Source organism: Empidonax traillii, unplaced genomic scaffold, assembly GCF_003031625.1.
Source record: "Empidonax traillii isolate 1590-97213 ecotype Southwest subspecies unplaced genomic scaffold, ASM303162v1 scaffold478:size624743, whole genome shotgun sequence".
NCBI classification, from domain to species: Eukaryota; Metazoa; Chordata; class Aves; order Passeriformes; family Tyrannidae; genus Empidonax; species Empidonax traillii.
In genome coordinates this window covers 588,849-609,311 of record NW_020955671.1, presented here as the reverse complement: position 1 = coordinate 609,311, position 20,463 = coordinate 588,849, and the positions used below count along the sequence as shown (strand labels likewise).

General features: G+C 36.6%; 1 protein-coding gene across 4 annotated transcripts in view; it reads right to left on the bottom strand.

Annotated features, from left to right (window-relative positions):
- The window catches only part of SLC39A10 (solute carrier family 39 member 10), a 46,410-nt gene that overhangs the window by 12,237 nt on the left and 13,710 nt on the right, over positions 1 to 20,463 (bottom strand). For all 4 annotated transcript variants that reach the window (XM_027896097.1, XM_027896096.1, XM_027896094.1 and 1 more), the window contains exons 2-6: positions 8,002 to 9,051; positions 6,721 to 6,922; positions 2,751 to 2,920; positions 1,535 to 1,753; positions 108 to 228 (exon numbers count right to left, since the gene is read on the bottom strand). In XM_027896097.1, the coding sequence (XP_027751898.1) occupies positions 108 to 228; positions 1,535 to 1,753; positions 2,751 to 2,920; positions 6,721 to 6,922; positions 8,002 to 9,042 (1,753 nt within the window). In that variant the 5' untranslated portion in view covers positions 9,043 to 9,051. The remainder of the gene's footprint in view (positions 1 to 107; positions 229 to 1,534; positions 1,754 to 2,750; positions 2,921 to 6,720; positions 6,923 to 8,001; positions 9,052 to 20,463) is intronic.

Below are 20,463 nucleotides of genomic sequence, written 5' to 3'. Positions count from 1 at the left end.
ATAGCAGCAAAACTGTACAAGAGGTTACATGCTAAGTACCATACCAAAGTAACATGCTGCTACTCTGAATCTCACAATCAGAGAAAATTCTGAAAATAAATGCCAACCTGCAAGGGGTTTCAGCTGAAGCCAGTCAGCATCTGGTCTATTATTTAATTTGTGATCAGAAAGTTTCCTTCCAATTGGTGATTCTTCAGTCTGGTTTTTTTTGCACCATTTCTGCTTACTCTGCAACAGAAAACAGGTAACATCTGGTTTGTAAAGTGACATTGATGGAGATAAAAAAACCCGAACTGCTGTCCAAAAATCTCTTCTAAAGAGACCAAGTTACTCTCTTAACATGGTTAACAGAAGTATGTTCCTTCAGAATACTGAATTGAGCATAGGCTTAACAGGCAAGGCTCAGCAACAGTAGCTATCCCAGTGGAAATCCTTAAGCTACCACAGAATCTCACACACACAGATAATATTTCACCTTAGTAAGGCAGTACATTCTGACTAAGATTGCTCTCAGCTTAGAAACACATTATATGCAGATTTTGTTCAAGCATGCAGCAAGAACAGCTCCTCTAATTTGCTCAACTTTAATTTTTTTATACTTCTAGAACTTGCTTGTATTTTCCTTTAAAAAAGTAGCAAGCTCTTCTCTATCTGCAGCCCATACAACAGAGCTTATGGATTTGCCAAAGCAGCCTAGGGGATTTAATTATTTAATTATTCTCAAAGAAGGTATGTCCAATGGGTAGTTTTTATCCCTTTATCAGAAGATCTAAGAAATGCCTCCTCCTAAACAGAAAATCCCTTGCTGCCTGTCCAGCTAAGACTGCAAGTCGATGTGAAAACAGAGAACCTGAAATTTTTTCACAGTCATTTTGGGAGAAGCAGTTATAGTTTCAGTTTCACAAAAATAATTTTCTTCTCCAAGTTGACAGATGAAGGCAAAAGTTAAAATTGAATTTCCATGCACACTCACACTCCCCAAGGTACCTGTTCTCCTTTTATACCACCTTCATGAACATAGAACGCTTCTAGCACCAAAAATCCAATCGTTTGTAGAAAAACAAGTTAAAACTTGACTGGCAATTTATAGAAAGCAGGAGGCCTGAAAATGTTAGCATTTTCTGATGTAGAAAAATTGAATACCTCTGTTAGATCACCATTGTTAGCTAATAATATACTGCTAAATTTCTTGTAAATTGTCCAACAATTGCTATGTTCTTTCTTACACACTGCTTTTCATATTTTTTGGGGAAAAAAAAAATCACAGCACTTTGGAGAGAGAGCTGTAATCTCTTTTACTTAGATCTACCTCCAAATGTATCTGGTCAGAAAGCTGCAACTTTGCCCACCAGATTTCTACACTGCCTTCCCAAATTACTGTGTTGAGAAAAGTAACTTCTTCACAATAGGATTTTCTCTCATGACAGTAGCACTTGTTCACAGAATAACAAATCATCACACAGACAATTCCTCCATTCTCAGAAGGTACCTTCAGGTACTATGTTTTTAAACGGCGTGCAGTTTTAGTACGTACCTTTTGTTTATTGTAATGTTTGTACATTCTTATACAGTGTTCAATGATGAACAAAACATAAATGCCTCCAAGTGCCACAAGACCTTTCAGCACTGGATCATTTTCTTCTAGGAAGCCTTCGGTCCGCACTCCATGTCCATGGGCATGTCGATGGGAACGCTTGTGTTCGTGGACATGACCTTGGCCATGGTGGTGACTGTGGTTGTGGCCTCCATGTGACTATTAGGAGAGAAAATAATAACACAGCATGACCTGGTGCAGTCAGGAGACTGGAATGGCTCTCAGTTCAGACTAAAAAATATGTCACCTTGCCAGTAAAGTAGCATAAAACCCCACTCTTTCTTTTTTTCCCCACCCTAACACACTTTGCCATATTAATTTTTCATTAGACGATTCATTATGCTAATAAATTAAAAAAAAAAAAATCTGGAAATTTTTGGGGGCAGTGGGAGATAATTTAGCTTCAGCTTTTCTCACAATGCTGATGATAACGAGACTAAGTCTCAGAAATATCACACAGAATTACCACTCCTATGCTCCCACTAGTAACCAAACCTCATGATTTTTTTTACCATTACAGGCCGTAAGAGACTTAATTCTGATCTGACATATAAATTTAAGAAAAAAAAGCCTAAAAATGTGTATTTGAATTTATACAGAGAAAACATGTAAACAGTAATCTTACTGTTGAAATAAAATAAAAAAAGTTTAGAAAACATTTCCCCTTTTAAGAATTACAGTACACCATTATGAATTAAAAACTGCTTACTTTCCCCGGAACCTGGGAAATTTCTTGATTCAGTATGTTAGAGGTTACTTTCTCCCCAAAAGCTAGTAACCATGAAGGTGAATCCCCAGCAAATACTTTTAGGTGGTATTGATACACAATCAACTGTCAGTAGACAAGAGACAGCAATACTGTTTACTTTAAAATACACTTGTTGGGCTAATAAGGTGTTTTAAAATACTAACAGTAGTTTAAAATAGTGACAGCAGTTCAACTATGAATACATAACTTTTTTTTTTTTTAATGAAAAACACATTTTCTTTCTTTTTTTTAACAGTAAGTCTGTAACAGTGTTTCAGGATGTCCCTCATAGTCCAGTCATCTTACATCTGCATCAGTGAACATTTATCTATTGACAATATCAAACAATTCCTTGAAAATTCTAGATCATTTACAATTAAGAATAAAAGGTAAGGAAACAATACTTACATGTGGCAATAGATGGAGCAGTGCATCTCCACTCATTGTTCCTACTGCCAGAGCTACCAAGAAAGTTAGAAGAAATTTGAAGCACCATTGGTTAATGATGGGAACCAAGATCACCCCTAGCAAGGAAAGCAGGCTAATGACGGTGATAGAGATGATACCACAAAACCAGGCTGTGGGAAGAAATGAATACAGAAAGATTATCAGAACACCTGTAAAACTTTCAAGACTTCCAAGTATCTCTTAAGGAGAGGTGACTCTCCTTTAACCTAAGCTGTGTGACTGTTCATTCAAAAGGTGCTGAAAAATATGAGAGCAGTACTGAAGTCCACAGACTTATTCATAGTACATTATAATATACTGAAAGATATCAGAAGAGTTAGCTAAAAAAAGCCCAGCAATTCTTCCTGATTGTTAGTTCCAGCCTCAGTTTTGTAGCCCTTAATAAAACACAAACAGCAAAAGATTTCATATTTGAACAAGAACACCTCCACTACTTAAGCTCAGATTGAGTTCAGTTTGCCAAGTTAACTTAACAAACTCTAATGCATATTTAGCATTTGTTTTTAACGTGGTTCTGAAGCAAAATTTATCTGAAATCTCCTCCTCTGCTTGGAGTCACATGTTTGGCACTATTTATTTCACCTGGTGCTTTGAAACATATATTTTTATTAATAAGAAGTAAGACAACTTTTGACTCTAGAATAAAATTCTTCAATAAGAGCTTGAATAGCTGAAAGCAACTTGCTATCAATGAAAAGCAGCATTTATTTTATCTGAGAACCTCTACTGTTGTCATTAGAAAAAACAGTGATAATGGGATGTGGTACACCCAGAATAGTCCTCTTAATTAGGGAAGATGAGCACATTTCTAGATGACATGCAAATAAAGAAATTACTCAAGAAACAGATCCTATAATCAAAGACACATGACTCTTGCAGTCAGCATCTCACCCTAACAAAATATTTTCTTTAGTTTAAGTTTTAGTCCAAAAGCTTCAGGTTTTTCCAGGGTTTTCCCAGTTTCATTTTCAATCAAAAATGTCTACACATTTTGCCAACTTCACTGCAAGTCAAAACTCCTGATTCAAAACCACTAGCACTTCCACATTTCCTAGCATGACCTGACTTCCCTTGCACCTGTGAAGGTCCACTCATTTAGGGAAAACATCTGGGAAAATGGGAGAGCAGGGGATTGGTATGGATGAGAGGAGAAGAGAGGAGGAATGAATATGTTGTAGCAGACAATATTAAAATGTCAAACATCTCAAGAATTCTACCTGTACCAAAACCACTACGGAATTGATTTGACAAGACTTTGCCAATAGATTGTGGCTGTTGGCAGGCTTGGTCTAGTTCAACCTCAAAGCTTACAAAATCTGCTGGTTTAAAATTTATGTGCACTGACATACATGCATATTGAGACAGAGGCAAAAAGAGAGTTGCTGAAAAGGCAAAGTCTGCCATCAGGTGAGGAACTAAAAAACAGAGGTTGAAAAATGGGAATACAAAAGTAGGTCTAAGGTGGACCTTGAGGACCAAAATACTGTCACTACGCAGTCTCCAGAGAAGTTCAGCCACGTACTGTGGATTAAGAGGCTCTGCTGAAAAAACCAGCATACATGGACTTGTCATTCAATGCTGAATCATGCATGCATGCACAAGCAGCCCAAATATAAGTCACACAGCCATTTGGCAGGACACTGGACCTCCAATCTGGTCACATTATGATGTTAAGTGCCAGGTTAGATGATCAACAGCCTTACATGGAGAAAAATGGAAAGGAGATTATGCAAACTGGCTTCAGTTTCATATATCATAGCTTAGTTTTTTGGCAAAGACACCTCTGAAGAGCTTACATACTCTTATGAATGATACAGTACCTAAACATGGCATCATGATTAAGATGGGGCACATGAGAATTAGAATACAGAATCTGTGCAACTCTCGGATCCCCTCCAGGAACATTGGCATCTGCACAGGCAGAATTACAAGCTGTATCTGATCTGAAATACTTGGACTCATCGGCTCTAAGTGATCTCCACCTTTAAAAAAACTGCCCACTGTTTACTTGTATCACTTCTACTAGTTTGATTCATAGTAGGATGCGTCTTTGCTTTTTAAGTTAAGTTGCTTAGGGGCCCTCAGTGATGACAATGTCACCTATTCCAGCAGGTACACTGTGAAAGCTCAGTTGGTATGCATAAGGCCTTGAAATTCCTCTATTAGATGTTACAGAAACTATGACTAAATTACAGGAAGAAAACCCAACATAGCTTCAGAAGTTTTTGGTTGTCAGTTAATTAAATTACTTTGCTTTAGAAAATGCACTACCAGAGGTAAGGGAAATCTTACAGTGAGTCGAAGCAACATTGGTCTGTTAAGTTTTTTTGAAAGCTCTAATTAGAACTAAAGAAAATTCCCCAAAAGCTTATGTTTAAAAATGACTGCATCCTCCTAACTTCGGCAAATCCTTCCATCTAAAAATGTTTATATTAGCTCATGTAAGCACACATTCTCATTTTAGTAAAATCCTATAAACTGCAGGTTCAGTTACTCTATGACTGAAATTAGTCCTACACCTCCCCCAGTCCCCACATTCCAGTTAGGATTTGTGATTTTGTGATTCACTTCTTACTTAAAAAGGAAAAATTAATATTGCATCACTGAAATTTTGCTGTAGTTAATCCAAGAGTATACAGGAAATTGTTGTGAGGAATGATTTATTGTTATCTAATCAAGCTGACCTGTTTTAGGGGTTACTGTTTATGTTCACAGCCAAATCAATGTTAAAACCCAAATTTTAACAACTAATTGGCAAAGATGTTATTTATACTCAAGGTACCAGATGACATAAAACATGTTAAATATTCACAATAAGCTTCATTAATTTTGCAAATTAAGTCTCTTAAAATGTTAAAGGTCTTCAAGCTGAGTTATTCATCAACTCCCTTTCTCATTACAGAGAAATAAAATGCGTTCCTTTAAAAAGAAGCACTCAACTGTAGAAACTTTCTAATTAAACCGGTCCAAAGCATGTGCAACGTGACAGTTTTGTATAGGGTTTCAACATTTTAATTGGCAGCAAATGCTTAGGGCAACTCTAGAAATGCTCTTGGTGATAAGGCAGGGGTCAACTCTTACTACAATGAGACGACCCCACAAAACAATGTGGTGCCATATGTAACACACAGTATATCTGGTTTACAGCAATCTTTGAACAGTTAACAAGAGAGCAGATGTGCCCCTATAGGAGACGTATTCATAAGAAGTTAACTATTTTAATGACTCCAGAATCGTTAAGAAAGAACAATGCATACTTTCCAACAGTTATTAACATCTATGACAATGTAGTTACTTCAAGCTTTATTTCTAGTGATGCTAATAAGCACCTATGTACTAATCAGTATTTCACCACAGTACTTTTATTTTCAAAATACAGACACTACATGCAATTTTTTTTTTTGATTTTTAATATTTCACTGCAACTAAACATCAACAGTTCCATTATCATTTCTAAAAGACTGCAGTACTGAATATGTATTTTAGAAGTACATTCAGTTATGAAATCACAACAATGAATGTTGCCCCTAAAGTAACTGCTTTAACAGTGGTAAAAATACTCTTAGCTTTGAACTATGGCAAAATGCCTAGGCCCAATGGTAAGATGTTAGGCCTCAATGATAGAAAACAAACAAACAAAAGAAATAAAAATAAGCAAACATAAAATAGTGAAAATAATAGTGAAAAAAACATACCTCCTTGATCCATGGTTACCTTGAAGAACTTGTTATACCACCTAACAGAATGCTATGTCTCCTGACTTTAAAGATGACATCTCAAACTTTTTCTAGTATGTTAAATTTCAACCATTCCTTTACAAGCAATGATAAACTGTATGACATGTCAAACTCTGAAGTTTTACATTTAAATTGCAAAATGATTAGAAAGCTTTAGATGTTAACACACCTACCTGATGCACCTGTTTTATCTTTATTCTCAATTGACGCATTTTTACTTTTCATAACGTCTTCAAACTCATCATAATGTGCAATACAAAGCCTTCTCTCAATCTGGTATAGCAAAGCAGGACATATGTACACGAACAATTCAGGAGATATTAGAGAGCTGGTTTCCAGACCATAATATCGTAGCAGCTGGGTAGCATTTAAGCACTGCAAGCAAATTGTACAAATAAATTAAGTATAAAAGCAACTATTTTATTAAAAGATACAGTTACGGAGAATTTAGCATATTATTTGAGAACACAGACAGCAGAAACTTTGGCCCAAACATACCATCAGTGCTATAATGTGTTTTAAGCTGACCTAAGTGGTTTATGAGGGGAAAGAAACAGTAAAAATATCTGGACTACAAATTCAAGTCTCCCAACGCCTACATAGTTTTTGATAAATATTAATGGAAATGAGTTTCCATATTCTTTACCATTACACAGTAAAAGCAATGAAGAAAGAGCAACAGGTAAGGAGTAGGAGAATGTAAATCCAAAATAGGTTTACTAACACTTCTGTTTATCTACCAATCTTCTGTGTTTAGAGTTTTACTTTTTAATTCAGTTTAAAACCTCAAACTTAGCATTCACTCGATTCTTCCCTATCCTGACTTCTAGTTTAAAACTATGGTATCAGAATATCCTGCCTCTGTAGTAGGGACTATTTATGGTGCTGGCAGAAATAATGGATGCTGAAGGAAGAAATATATCTTACACTGAGCACAGTGCTACTTAAGCTACATCTACAATTGCTTCATAATCTCTCAGGACAAACACATTAGAACCATTAAGAGAAGATGCAGATATTTCTTTTAGGAAAGAGTGTCTGTGCAGCTTTCAACAATGTTAATGATCTCAGATTCAGGAAGAAGTCCAAAACCAGTGTGTGTTGTGGCAGTATTCATCAATATGGGGAAGAGAAAAGAACCTCACCTAGAAGCAGCATCTCTCAGAAAGCTTTTAAGGACCAACTTCAATACAGATAAAAATAGGCAAGAAGATAGATCTCTGAGAAAACATGGGTGATGGGCAGACAGAAATGAAAACTCATAAAGTAAACTCAAAACTGTGGCAGTGACCTCTAGCATTTTCATTCTGCGATCTGTATTATACCACGGTCACAAACGTGCTTCTCTGTTATTTGTGGGTGTGCACTTTCAATTACTACATAACATTACATTAGGTACAGCAAAATGTAACAACAGCAGAACTCAACTTACCAGCTTCCCACTTCACACTCACCTCTTCACGATCCTTGTGACCACGCGTTGATAAGAGGGCACGTTTTCTTACACTGATCTGCTTGCGAGGTGCCTCTCGCTTGCTGGTATTTCGGTGCCCATCGTCACTACCTAAGCTGGCATCTTGATGTCCATGACTACTAGAACGATCACTACTGTGGTCGTGATGGTGCACATGCAAGTGAGATGCATCATGCACGTGATCATGTTTATGGACACGATTGTGCTCATACTGATCACCGGGATCACGATCCGGGGCATAATCCCACGTAGCATCTCCCGAAGTCTCGCTGATCTTCTTCTGCTTCTTTTTCTGTTTCCGTTGTTTTCTCTCTGGCTGATCCTGAGTTGTGTTTGTCTCTGTTGAAGGTTCATGGTTCTGTTCCCCATGCTCACGATGACTAACTGAATCATTACGGGAGTGATGGGTGCCGTTATGGTCATGGCGATGTGGACGAGAGTGGTGGTGGTGGTGACGGCGACTTTGGTCATGAACGTGTTTGCCATCATCTTTTACTGATGGCACCACTGTGTCTCTCTCAGCATCACATTTATGATTTCTCTTTGCAGACATACCAATCGTGGTTTGGTTTTCTGAATCTGAGTGGCTGTGAGGATGGTTATGAGTGTGAAAATGCTTTCCTTCCTGTACTTCTAAAGCATATAAGTGAGAAACATGATCATGGCCAATATCATCATGATTTATCATCACTACTTTTACCTCTCCTAAACCAAGGCTTATTAACAGTTTTTCCAGGCCAAAAAAAGATAATCTTCCATTTTCACCGTAACGATCAAAAATCTTTTCAATGTAGTATTTTTGCTCATTTTCAGCTTCCAACGTTGAAAATTTACTCGGCATAGATTCTGTTCCTCCACTCTGGAAGTACGATTCATTTGAGATCTGATAGTCATTATGGTAGTGTCCACGATCCTTTTTAGGACCATTGTTATGTCCATCTCCATGGCAATGATTGCACTGATGAAAGATAAATGTCAGCAAACAAATGATGCAAAATTTTGTGTGCATGTGTACCTTCATCTCTGTTTCCTACAAGAAACACAAGGGGAAGCACTTAGGTGTAAAAGCAATCTCAACACTTGTACTACATATCAGGCTGGTACTTATTTATGCCAATTGAATGGCTCACAAAACTTTTTACATATTGGCATTAAAGGAATAACAATTGCAGTACTTTTACTGCCAAAATTGTGTTAGTGTACTTTTCTTATCCAACAGTCAGACAGATTCTGTGTGTTTTAGAGATGCTGTTTTACATACAATACTTGCAGGAGGTGATTACAAGATTTACAGCATTTACAGTTAGTCATAACACTTTTGTGTATATTTTCAGAGGCATCTATTCTTATGATAACCTATAACATTGAAAATCTTTTCAAACCCCAACTTACAATAGAGTAAAAATTGTTTTAAAATAACAATACTGTATTTTCTTGTTCATGGGGGAGACAGGCAGATAAGACAGTTAAAATCCCATGCATAATTTGTTCTCTTTTGTGCTGCTAAAGTACCTCCACTAAACACACACACTGCACAGTTCCCTATTTTGAAATCAGCCGTTACCAATTCCAAAATAAGTTGTCATTAACCAACTTTCGTGTATTGCCTAAATTTTCATATTTTTAGCACTTTTCACTTACATGGGTTTACTTACTTGAAAGATCTAGATGGACATTTATTTAAAAGTAAGGTTACATGGAAAACATCTCCTTATGCAACTCAAAAAATATGGTTAATTCTGACACTGTCTAGCTTAAAGTAACTAATACTGATTTTTAGAAACTATATCACCTAGAAAATGTAGTTTTCAATTTAGTATTACATGTAAGAAACTTAATATTCAACATTACATTATGAAGAAGACACTGTAATAGTGTATGTTGTGTTTAGAGTTGAAAACAATTCATTATTTTACAAAATACGACAGCTGTCTTGTTTACATCTGGTAGCATATATATATATGTAGCATTGGAATAATTATTATGAATGAAACTTAAGAAAAAAAATCCAAGTGTATGTAAAAATGTTATCAAATTAGAAAACTAAACATAAGCCAAGAACTGTACTTTATGACTTCTATTTTCTAGAGACTTATTTTGGATAGAGAATAACCCTTAAAATCAAAGAGCATTTACCTTGCAGCAAATGCAAGGATGTAAGAAAACAAGAAACAGAGCAAGCATGCTTTAGTCTTTTAACATTGACAGCAGTTTTAGTTCCTTAAGTGCATCTTGACCAGAGCTGGCACTGACCCTCCCTCCATTCACAAAGACACAAGTGATCTGGTGAACACATCCTAAAATGACACTGACTTTCAGACAAGACACAGTAAATTCAGTTGTCCTTCCCAAGCCCCCCGCTAACTAAAATGTGCTTCATGAAATTGGTCAGAAAAGTGATTTGCAGCAAACCACAAACATTTAAAAGTCCATCCTAATTTCCTAAAATACCAGCTTGTTGATTTGTGCATAATTACTGGCAACCACATTACACACACAGACACAGACACACAAAACCTGTTGGAAGCTCCTATACTTGCAACAGGTAGGAAGAGAAAAAGAATCAAAATAACCAGGAAGGGGATACGTTCTAATGACTTTATATAGCAAATAAATGAATCAACACAGAAGACTGGGGGGGGGGGGGGGGAAATCTTTCTCCTGTAAACTTCTACAAATACAAAATATGAAAATTTACTTTTCACTGGAGTTTCAAATGCTTATGAAATTAAGAAAAGGCAGAACTGTGTTTTGCAATACTATCCCACTTAAAAATGTAAGACTAGAAGAATATCTGTCAAATGGAGGCATCTGTATCAAAATTGGTTCTAGGGACATCATATAGGTCAATGGCTAACCATTGTACATTACTGGCTTATTTTTATAAATAACAGTTCAATCATCAGTCTGGAATTACTATAGTTTTTCTCCAGCTCAATTCCCTACATTCCAGTTACTGATTTAAGGGCTGTGACAAACTTTCTCAAGTAGTTTATCATGATGAGTTCATCCCCGAAATTTACTGGGATATTATTTTCATAAAGTCTTTTTCACTTCACAGGCTCTCTTGAAGGCATCCCTAATGCTCTTATAAAATACATCACAGGATTAGTAAAAAAAAAAAAAACCAACATCAGAAGTGTCTAAAAAATCTTCCAGAAGCTTTTTCCATTTTCCTCTGAGGAACCAGGTAAATGGTGGTACTGGAGGAGTAGAATGAAACAGGTTGCAAATCTTTATCCAAGAGTCACTGGAGTGGGTCAGCCCTCAGACTGTATAACTGCCTGGAAACACCTTTAAATAAAGGGCATGATTTTTCTTATGCAGGCTGAGAACCTGGACCCTGACTTGTAGCACGCCAGGAAGCAGAAACATTCTGGCAGTAATAATGACTGTTGACAGATCAAGAGAGCTCTGCATTTCTTTAGGAATACGCTGATTTTCATCAACTAAGGATTTACAATGTTGAATGCTACATAATGTGAAGAGCAGGTTCAGGATCTGTAATAAGCAGTTAAGGCACACACAAGACCAACAAAAGCCCTGGGAGAAAGGTGAACGTGCTTGCACAGGAGATGGCAGCAACAGGTAAGTACTTGCTGTTCACTGTAATGCTCCAGCCAACCGTTCAAGAAGCTTTTTTACTTCAGTTTCTCAGTACAGAAAAGAGCATGGCAAGGTTAGGTAAAACTCACTTACTCAAAGGGTACTGTTTTTTGTAGGCAAGACAACTTTTCTCCCCCTTTGCTACATACTGGTAATATAACCAGAACAAGAGAAGTCGCATTACTCTCATTTACACAAGCACGATCCAGGCTAAAATATCTCTATCAGGAAATTCATGACTAAAGCATGATCATAATCCTTTTCACACAACCTCATGATCTTTTTCATGTGACTGTCTCATACAATACTACTAATACATTACTTGGAAACTTTAGTCATGCATCCCTAATTGTGGTGTTTAGCTTTGAATGGTACCTTTTCTCCATGCTCTAATGGTTAAAATAGTTTGTAACCTATGATCATGATCCATTGCTAAAATACAAGAGCTGAGCATCATCAGACCAATTTCAAATTCAAGTACTTGTCTCACTATTTTCAATTTAAACAGTAATAACTCTAGCACAATACTTTTGATCTTCTATTATATAATATGCTGTATCTTCCATGGCAATTCTTGTCACAGAACAAAGATGCTTAAAAAATAAATGTACTCATAATAAAAAGTCTCAAAAAGAACAACCATAAAGAGCTGATTATTTATTTGTTTCTTTTTAAATAAGCTTCATTATTCCCTAGGCAATTACAAACAGCTGCCATATTTAACCTCTCAGGCAGTACTTGTATGTGTAAAATACTGGAAAGCTGAAGTCCAAATTCTATACATTTCAGTGGCACAAAATTCTATTTAGCTGATTTCAACATAGGAACACGAAGACTCTCAATTCCTTTCAAGAGAATATGGAAGGGCAGCCTGAGGACAAGGCCACACCAAAGCTGAAAAAGATTCTGCCTGTTACTGCTGTCAGCCTTTGCCTAATTCTTTCCCTCGTTTGATTCCCTGCTGCCTCCCCTTCTTCCCTCCACAGCTCCTTGATGGGCGGGCACCCAACACAGGGGAGATACCAGGGAAAACATCTCCTGGATGTTGCTAAGAAACTACAGCACTCTAAAGGGCAGGGCTGGAAGTAACAGCACCTGCTACTCTGGGCACGAGAACAACACGAGTCCTTCACGACACTCAGGCAGCGGGACAACCCCACCCTAACCCAAGCTCCAAAGTTAGAACAACGTGCACATGTGGAAAAGTTGAGCAGTGCGCCCCACCAGCAGGCATTCCAGAAATGGCTCCCAGTGCTGCCCAGTGCACCCCCTCCCCGTTCATGAGGGCAAGCAGATCACTCACATTAAATGCAGCATGACTGCACATCCACACACGAGACTTTCGTATCAGAGGCTAGAGGTCACAGAACCTGAGCGGTACATAAGCAAAGAGTTACCTTCTCTGCATGGAAAACTCACCATATCTCTGTGCTCAACCACTGTCTGCCTACGATGTTTAATCTATTAAATTAAAGATACCTATGATGATAGTTGGGGTTCGGTTTAGGGTTTTTTTAAAGCCTTTTTGATTCATTTTCCCTTGGATTCCTGAAAATTACCCACAGTCCCTACTACTTCAACTGTTCTTCTTTATATAGTACTTGATTTATGACTTAGAGCTTGGAACATAAACGTGATCTTGGGTGAAATTTTTGTTTATTTATCAGCAACTGCTTCACTGAAACTAGAAAACTAGTTCAGGAGTTAGGCTTTACTTAAAACAACAAACTTGGATTCAAATTACGTGGTCATACAAAATGCAAACTGAACTGAAAGCCACATCTATCATTTTAGTGCTTGCAACCCACGTACTACAGCATTTTTTTAGTGTACAACAGTGCTGACTAGAACATTTTAACTGCCCAACTTTCTTCCCCCAACCTGTTTTCTTGTCTGCTCCCAACAATTTTAATAACCTGAAATATTTGCAACAGAAATGCACTGATTTCTGCCCTTCCCACGCTCCTTCCCAAGTTATTTCAGTTTCTCTCCCGTGTTGTTGAACTTTCTTTCCTTGTTTTCTCTGAAGAACACACTACCCATCTTTAAAAAACATCTTTGACTCCTTTACTCATCTTGAATGCCCACTATAAGTAAATTAACTTAGCAATATTTCATGGGCAAATGGAAGCTCCACACCAAACACATGCTTCAGCTAAGGTAGGAGAGAATCCAGAAGGACAAAAGGTGTTAAAAATAAAGACAAAGCAATATTCTTTCAGACTAAGACATTCTCTCTGTTCAGCACTGAGAAGTTAAGCACTTGTGTAATTCATTTCTATTAAGAACTGCTCAGAGTAAAAGCTCTACGAGAAGTGCTAGTTTTTTAAAAAGATAAACATTTCTTGAAATAAAGTTTCTGACTGCATAAAGATAGTTTTTCTTACAATTCTTGAAAATTTTAATGCCTTTCTATATTGCAGGTATTCACTGGTATGTACATGAGGGAGAAATGTCTGCAGTCCCCTTCACCCTGCCCCATCCCAAACTACTATTTGGTTCAAAAAAAAAAGCCTGGAATCTGAAAATCCAAAAGCACCCACTCTTTAATTCCTAAATTTCACATTTTTAACAAATACTAGAATACAAAGTCCTACTAATCTAGCACACATTTTAAAAATAAATTATCTTCAAAAATATTAATATGAAATTCATACATTGTTGTTACTGAAAGACATTTTAAGGAAGCCATAACAACATTTTAATTAAATAACAATCACTTTTTGTTTTATCAGTCTTAAACTGCCATTAGCTTCTGCATATACAAATGGGAAAACATGCTACAGATCTAAAAAGTTAAAATTAACCATTTCTAACTTTAGTTCTCACCCATCTCCTGTATTTTCTTCTCTCCTCAATTTCAGTGAAACAGGTTTGTGGGTTTAAGTAAAACTCATTTATTTGAAAACCTACAGCCCAGTAGGAGGGGCACTTTGCAAGAACAGACCTTTAACTAATTGATCCAAGCCCTATTTGCTAAGTTAATGCCAGATAAGACCTAAATAGTACAGAAAGCATTTATGCATAACTGAACACACCATGAAAACTTTCTAAAAAACTCAGCTGTGAAGTATTTGAAATGCCAAGTCCCAAGCATACTAGAAAAAGACCCTGAACCAATACAACAGCAATCTACTAGCTCAGTTATCCAGAAAGGAGCATTTATTTTATTTGAAATTGATAAAAAAAAAAAAAAAAATGGACTGCCTTCTTCAAAGGGACAGCTAGTTATTTGTAAGAAATTGCTGAGAACAGACTCTTTCTCAGAGCTCACAAGAATATAAAAACTTCAATAGTTGGAAGCTCTGTATTAGTTCTTCTTGCCACGAATTAATTTTCAGTCTTTCATACAGAAACTGTATGTAGTCCATAAAACAGCTATTAATGCACAAAATCTGTAACAGAGCTAGCTTGCTTTTGTGCCAATTGTTCAATTATGTCCTGTTAAGATACCAACCAGAGCTTGTAAGGACAGAGCTTGAAAGACAATCCAGTTACATCTGCATTTTAATATTTTTCTACTGAAAGTAAGCAAATGTTTTGGTTAGAACTAACGCTGATGTTCAAAGAATATTTTAAGACAGTGTTGCACTTAAATCAGCAGTTCTGCCCTCCCCCACTGCTTCACTATTTCATTCCCTTTCCCACAAAACTCATTTTTGTATACCAGCACATTTGTTTGCTGATCGGTTCACTGCACAGCTGTACAACTAGATTCTGCTGAAAAACAGCCTAGAAAAAGAAAAGAAGATTATTTTCAAGACAGATTACTTTTCCTATCTGGTTGACCGTGCAGCTGCACAAACACCACCGCCCACACAAAAAAGAGCCACCTTGCTTTAGGTGGGAACACCAGTTACTGATGTGCAGTCTAACAGAATATTTTGATCTAGCCCACACAAAACAACTGGCCACCTCAAAATGTACTCAAATTAACAATGAAAAAGCAGCACAGGACATATTTCCTACTGAAAGCTTTCCCTTCAAAACAGAATATAACAATGTTCCCAATAAAGTGTTAAAACCAGTTGCAGTATTTTTATTTACTTACTATAACTTAAACCACTGTTTCATCCTTGCATTATGATATAATACTTGCGGTATGTTAAAAGGCATGTCTTTGATGTGTGCTTAATACCTACACAGCTATGATCCAAAAAGGAATGATGCATATCTATTAAGCCAATGACTTCTCTCACTTTAAAAAAAAATATAAATTTACAAAAGCTATCAATTATGAAAGTCCATTGAAATATGGGAGGAAAGAATGCTTCTCTTACATGTGCTATGCCAAATTAGTGCCTGGCTGACTACAAAGGCCATTTCTAGAATTAAGGGGTTTCAAATTCTTTACTTGACAACATATACTACTGACTCAAATCTGCATTTTTTAATAGATTTAATGAACCACCAGCACAGACCTTTATAAGGCCCTCTGTTAACATGCCATTCAAATTCTTTTTAAAAAATTCATTCAGTCAAGAGTACAAACCAGGAGAACTACTACTAAGACAACAGGCAGCTACTGGAACCATTCACATCTTGAATTAACGGGCTCCCAAATGTGTCTTTGTTCAGTAATTTTGGGAAACAAAAGTATTCATGATGTCTTGGCAAACTGAAAAGTAACACCCTATCTGACATGCAACATAGAAGTTTTACATATTTCAACAGGCAAATCTACCGAGAAAATGCCCAGCTGAACTAATATGTGTCATGTTCACCACATTCCCTGTGAGACCTCATTTATTTTAGCCAAGATTATTTCAAGACCTACATGGCTACTCATTACAGGTCTGTGTGATGACTGAAGCAACCATTCAAAGTGATACAAAAATCACTTAGTATGAACGACCAACCTTTCTTAACAAGGTATTAAGAGAACTTTGAAAGGACAACTTTGAGGTGAAATAACGAAAATATATTAATACCCAAGATTACTCTTAGTGCAAGATTAGAGATGGAAGAGGGGAAAGGAAGCACAAGCCTTAGAGCGTTAATCTAAAATGCAAGCAGAGATGGCTTCTTAATCAACTGAATTAGAAATACCGGTAGGCTAAAATTGCAATCTTATAAATACCATTATACAGAGGTACTTCCTGTGTCCATCACCTTGCAATTGCAGGTACATTGTAATAGCAACATAGACAGGTAAGGACAGTGGCAAGTGGGGCTGCGTTCGCAGCGTTTCTAAAACTACGCTGCAATGAGATCTACCTAACCTACGCTATGGTGTGCAGCGTCATAATTTGATCCAATATCAGTTCCTGGCTTTTGCAGTAACTGTAATACTTCCTCTAGTACCTCTCCTGAAATATGGATGCTCCTTTATAATTTTTCTTGAGTGCAATTTACTTCCTTCCACTATAATTTTAATTACAATGATTTTTCTGGACTAACAATATTGGTTCAATATTGGTGTGGTCACCACCCTTCTCAGTGGGATCACTGGGCCATTAATGTTTCCTGTATCACTCCTTGGATCATTGACATCTTTCATCTTCATTGATTATTGTTACTATTGGGGCTTTCTTCATTTTACATGATCCTATTAGTTCACCAGACTCTGTAATTTCCATAACCAGTTTCTGAAAGGAAAGAACACTTTTTATCAAGAACCTACTACCTCAACAGATCCTCCTGGTTATATGAAACTTGTCCACTTTAGTTAATATGCAAATGAACCAACTTCTGATTTTTCTAGAATTAAAATTTGAAATTGTTTCTACTGCCATACTATGATACAAGAAACAGTTTAAAAAAACAATTAAAAAAGCTACTTGCTGTCTCTAACATTTAATACAAATGATCAGCAAGTGTATCTCAAAACAAATCCAGTAATTTGGAAGAACAGGACTATTCTGACTATGCAAAAGGCACATTCCACAATGGTAAAATATCTGTAGTTGTTCTCTTTTTGATGAACAGAAATGGTTTGGCAGCCTACCACTGAAATTACGGGTTATCAAATTTCTCAGAGAAAGGTGTTTTATGCTCTTTGCCACTCACAGCTGAAACAAAATGAAAACTGCCTCTAAAATCAAAGGGTCAATAGTTACTCTTTTATGGGTTCAACTTCAAAAACATTTAAGAATCACAGAATGTAAACATGAGATTCTGTAACAAATGCTTTATTATTCCACGGATAGAGGAGTCAACATTTTCTGTTAAAAATATCCTCCCTCCTTCCCTTTCTTTTTGCTACTGTAATTTCAAGTAACTCAGTCCCTTCCAGTCTGCTGAACGTATCACAGCCAGATTACAAAATACGTGACCGCGATCATATTACAACTATCCAAAGGAAATGCATCATGTGAACAGGGCTGCACATCTTTTCTACAAAGTCAAGCCAATTAAAACTACTGTATTTCAAATTACGGTTTTTAAATGACTAACAGACTACAAAGCAGACCTGCGGTAGAAGATGGCTTAAACCATCAGGATTAACTGACAGAAATCAAAGTGATACACATCAGCAAAATTAAAAACTAGTGGAAACACCAGTTAAGAATCAAGATAGATACAGTCTACACCTCTGAACTTGTTTTAACATAAAAAATAGCTCAGTTTAAAATACCATTAAACAGTGTGAGAGTTTAATCCTGAGAACAGACAAAGTTTTGATTCTAGTTAATCACAGCTGAAGAGACTTAAACATTTGTGTGCTGCTAAAAAAAGTCAGAGGCCTTACTTTTGTTAGATCTAGATCACTGGAATAACATGCTGCCATTTAGCAGGACACCTGTCAGGTTAAGGAGTTGAAATACTTCAATAAATACTGACAATACTTCAATGGCTATTTGTCATCCAAACCTAGGAATATTATACACAAATCCCTGATCAGAGATGTTCTCAATATAGGGGGAAACCTCATAACCTGATCCCAGAATAATAAAGGTTGAAATGCCTTTTTTCCCCAGAAATTTCTGATTACACTACATGTACTTTTATAATGTAAATGTAATGTTTAAAAATTATATTACTGGTAATATGTGAGACAGAAATATTAAGGATCTTGCTTTGCTTATTGCCAAGAAAAGAAAAACTGAAGCAAACCATCACTGCACATACAGAATAAAAACCTGCAGAGCACATGAGGTATCACTTTGGTATTTCACTGTTATTCAATCACTGCTTGGAACTACCGCATGACATATTTTATAAGACATGGGCAAAAATTCAGCAAAAAATGTGGGTTTTTCATTGTTAAAATACATTCCTTTTAGTTGAAGAACAACGTACTCCTCTTGATGTTTCACTTTGAGAATATTTTGTTTATAAAATGCAATTAATCCCTTGCCTTTCATGTCCACATTCTAAATTTACTGTTAATAATTAAGCTACAGTAAGAGAAAATTTCAGTAAGTTAATTTACAGAAACTCTCAGAATTTTCCACAAATAAGTGACAATTTGCCTTTTTCAATTTTATTATTATTTTTAGAACACAAAAGCAGTATGTTGCCTTATTCCAAAACACTATTTTGATTTGTCTGTAGTCCAATTAACAAAACAAAAGCCACAGCAAAATCCTCCCAAAATTAATATTAAATCTATACATTTTTAAGGGGTGGTTGGCTTAAACTATACGACAAACTGTGAGGTGTTCCTATGTGCCAAAGCCTAAATGTACCATAATACAGCCTTTCATTAGACAAATGCAGACACTCAGCACTGACGAAACAGCATTTTCTGTAGGGAATACAAGACCAAGTATGGTCTTCAAAGACAAAGTATTTTATATCACCTAGCACAACTGTTTACTGCAATTCTTTTCAACCACAAAGTTTGATACGGAGGAAATAGAATAAGCATTTGCTATAGTACTGCATTCTTATTAAAGCTTCTCTTCTTAATCTGTTCTTTTAAGTCATACAACCCCCTCACATACCTCTCCCTACTGCTGAAAATATACAGTCACCAAAAACCAGCATAAGAATTTTTGCCTAGAGCCACTAAAAATGAACTTCTCTGACTCTGCACCTCACTCTGCAAGAGCAGATACCCTGAGACTGGCTGAGCTGGTGAGAGCTTAGCTCGGTCAGAGCACGGTGCTGATACCAGCAAGTTGTGTGTTCCATCCCCACATGGGCTTAAGAGCTGGACTCCATGATCCTCGTGGGTACCTTCCAACTCAGAATATTCTGTGAAATCCAGATGCACAAATTTAGACCACATACTTTACAAAACTCTTATCTGGAGTACAAAGACAGCAGCTCTGTGGAAAAATAATTAGCTCTGGGCATACTACAATGAAATGATAAATATTGTATATACATCCTGCCGCAACTACTGTGTGTTTACTGAACATATGGCCTGAGAGCAAGCGGACACTGCTAATGTAACACAATGCCTCTGCTAGACAATTGCCTCAAAAATAATTTCAGAACAGGAATGACGAACAGTCCTGTTTACCTATCATATCAGACATCAAATAAACAGAAATATTTTATTTTTAGCATCAAAATGCACTAATGCAAGGCTGCCATATTATCTGGACTGCAGCAAAGTAGGACTTCTTGTTTTAATGTAAGCTAGGACGTTTAAGTACAATTTAAAATTGTACTTTCAGGCTGAGATACTGTCTCCTACAGATTGATGTTCAGGTCAGCACAAAAAAATGCTTCTATATTCTGCAAAAAAGAACTAGCCAATATATATGGCCTAAATGATACTGTTTGCATTTCATGGAATGAGAATACTTATCAGGGTAGTGAAGCCCTGATGAAAAGAGGTGTTCCTTGGCAGGAATGGATTACAGAAATTGCACAGAGCCTTGAGAAGTAATGTAACCATCAGGTGAAATATCGAGTACAATACTCCACCTGACAGTAAAGA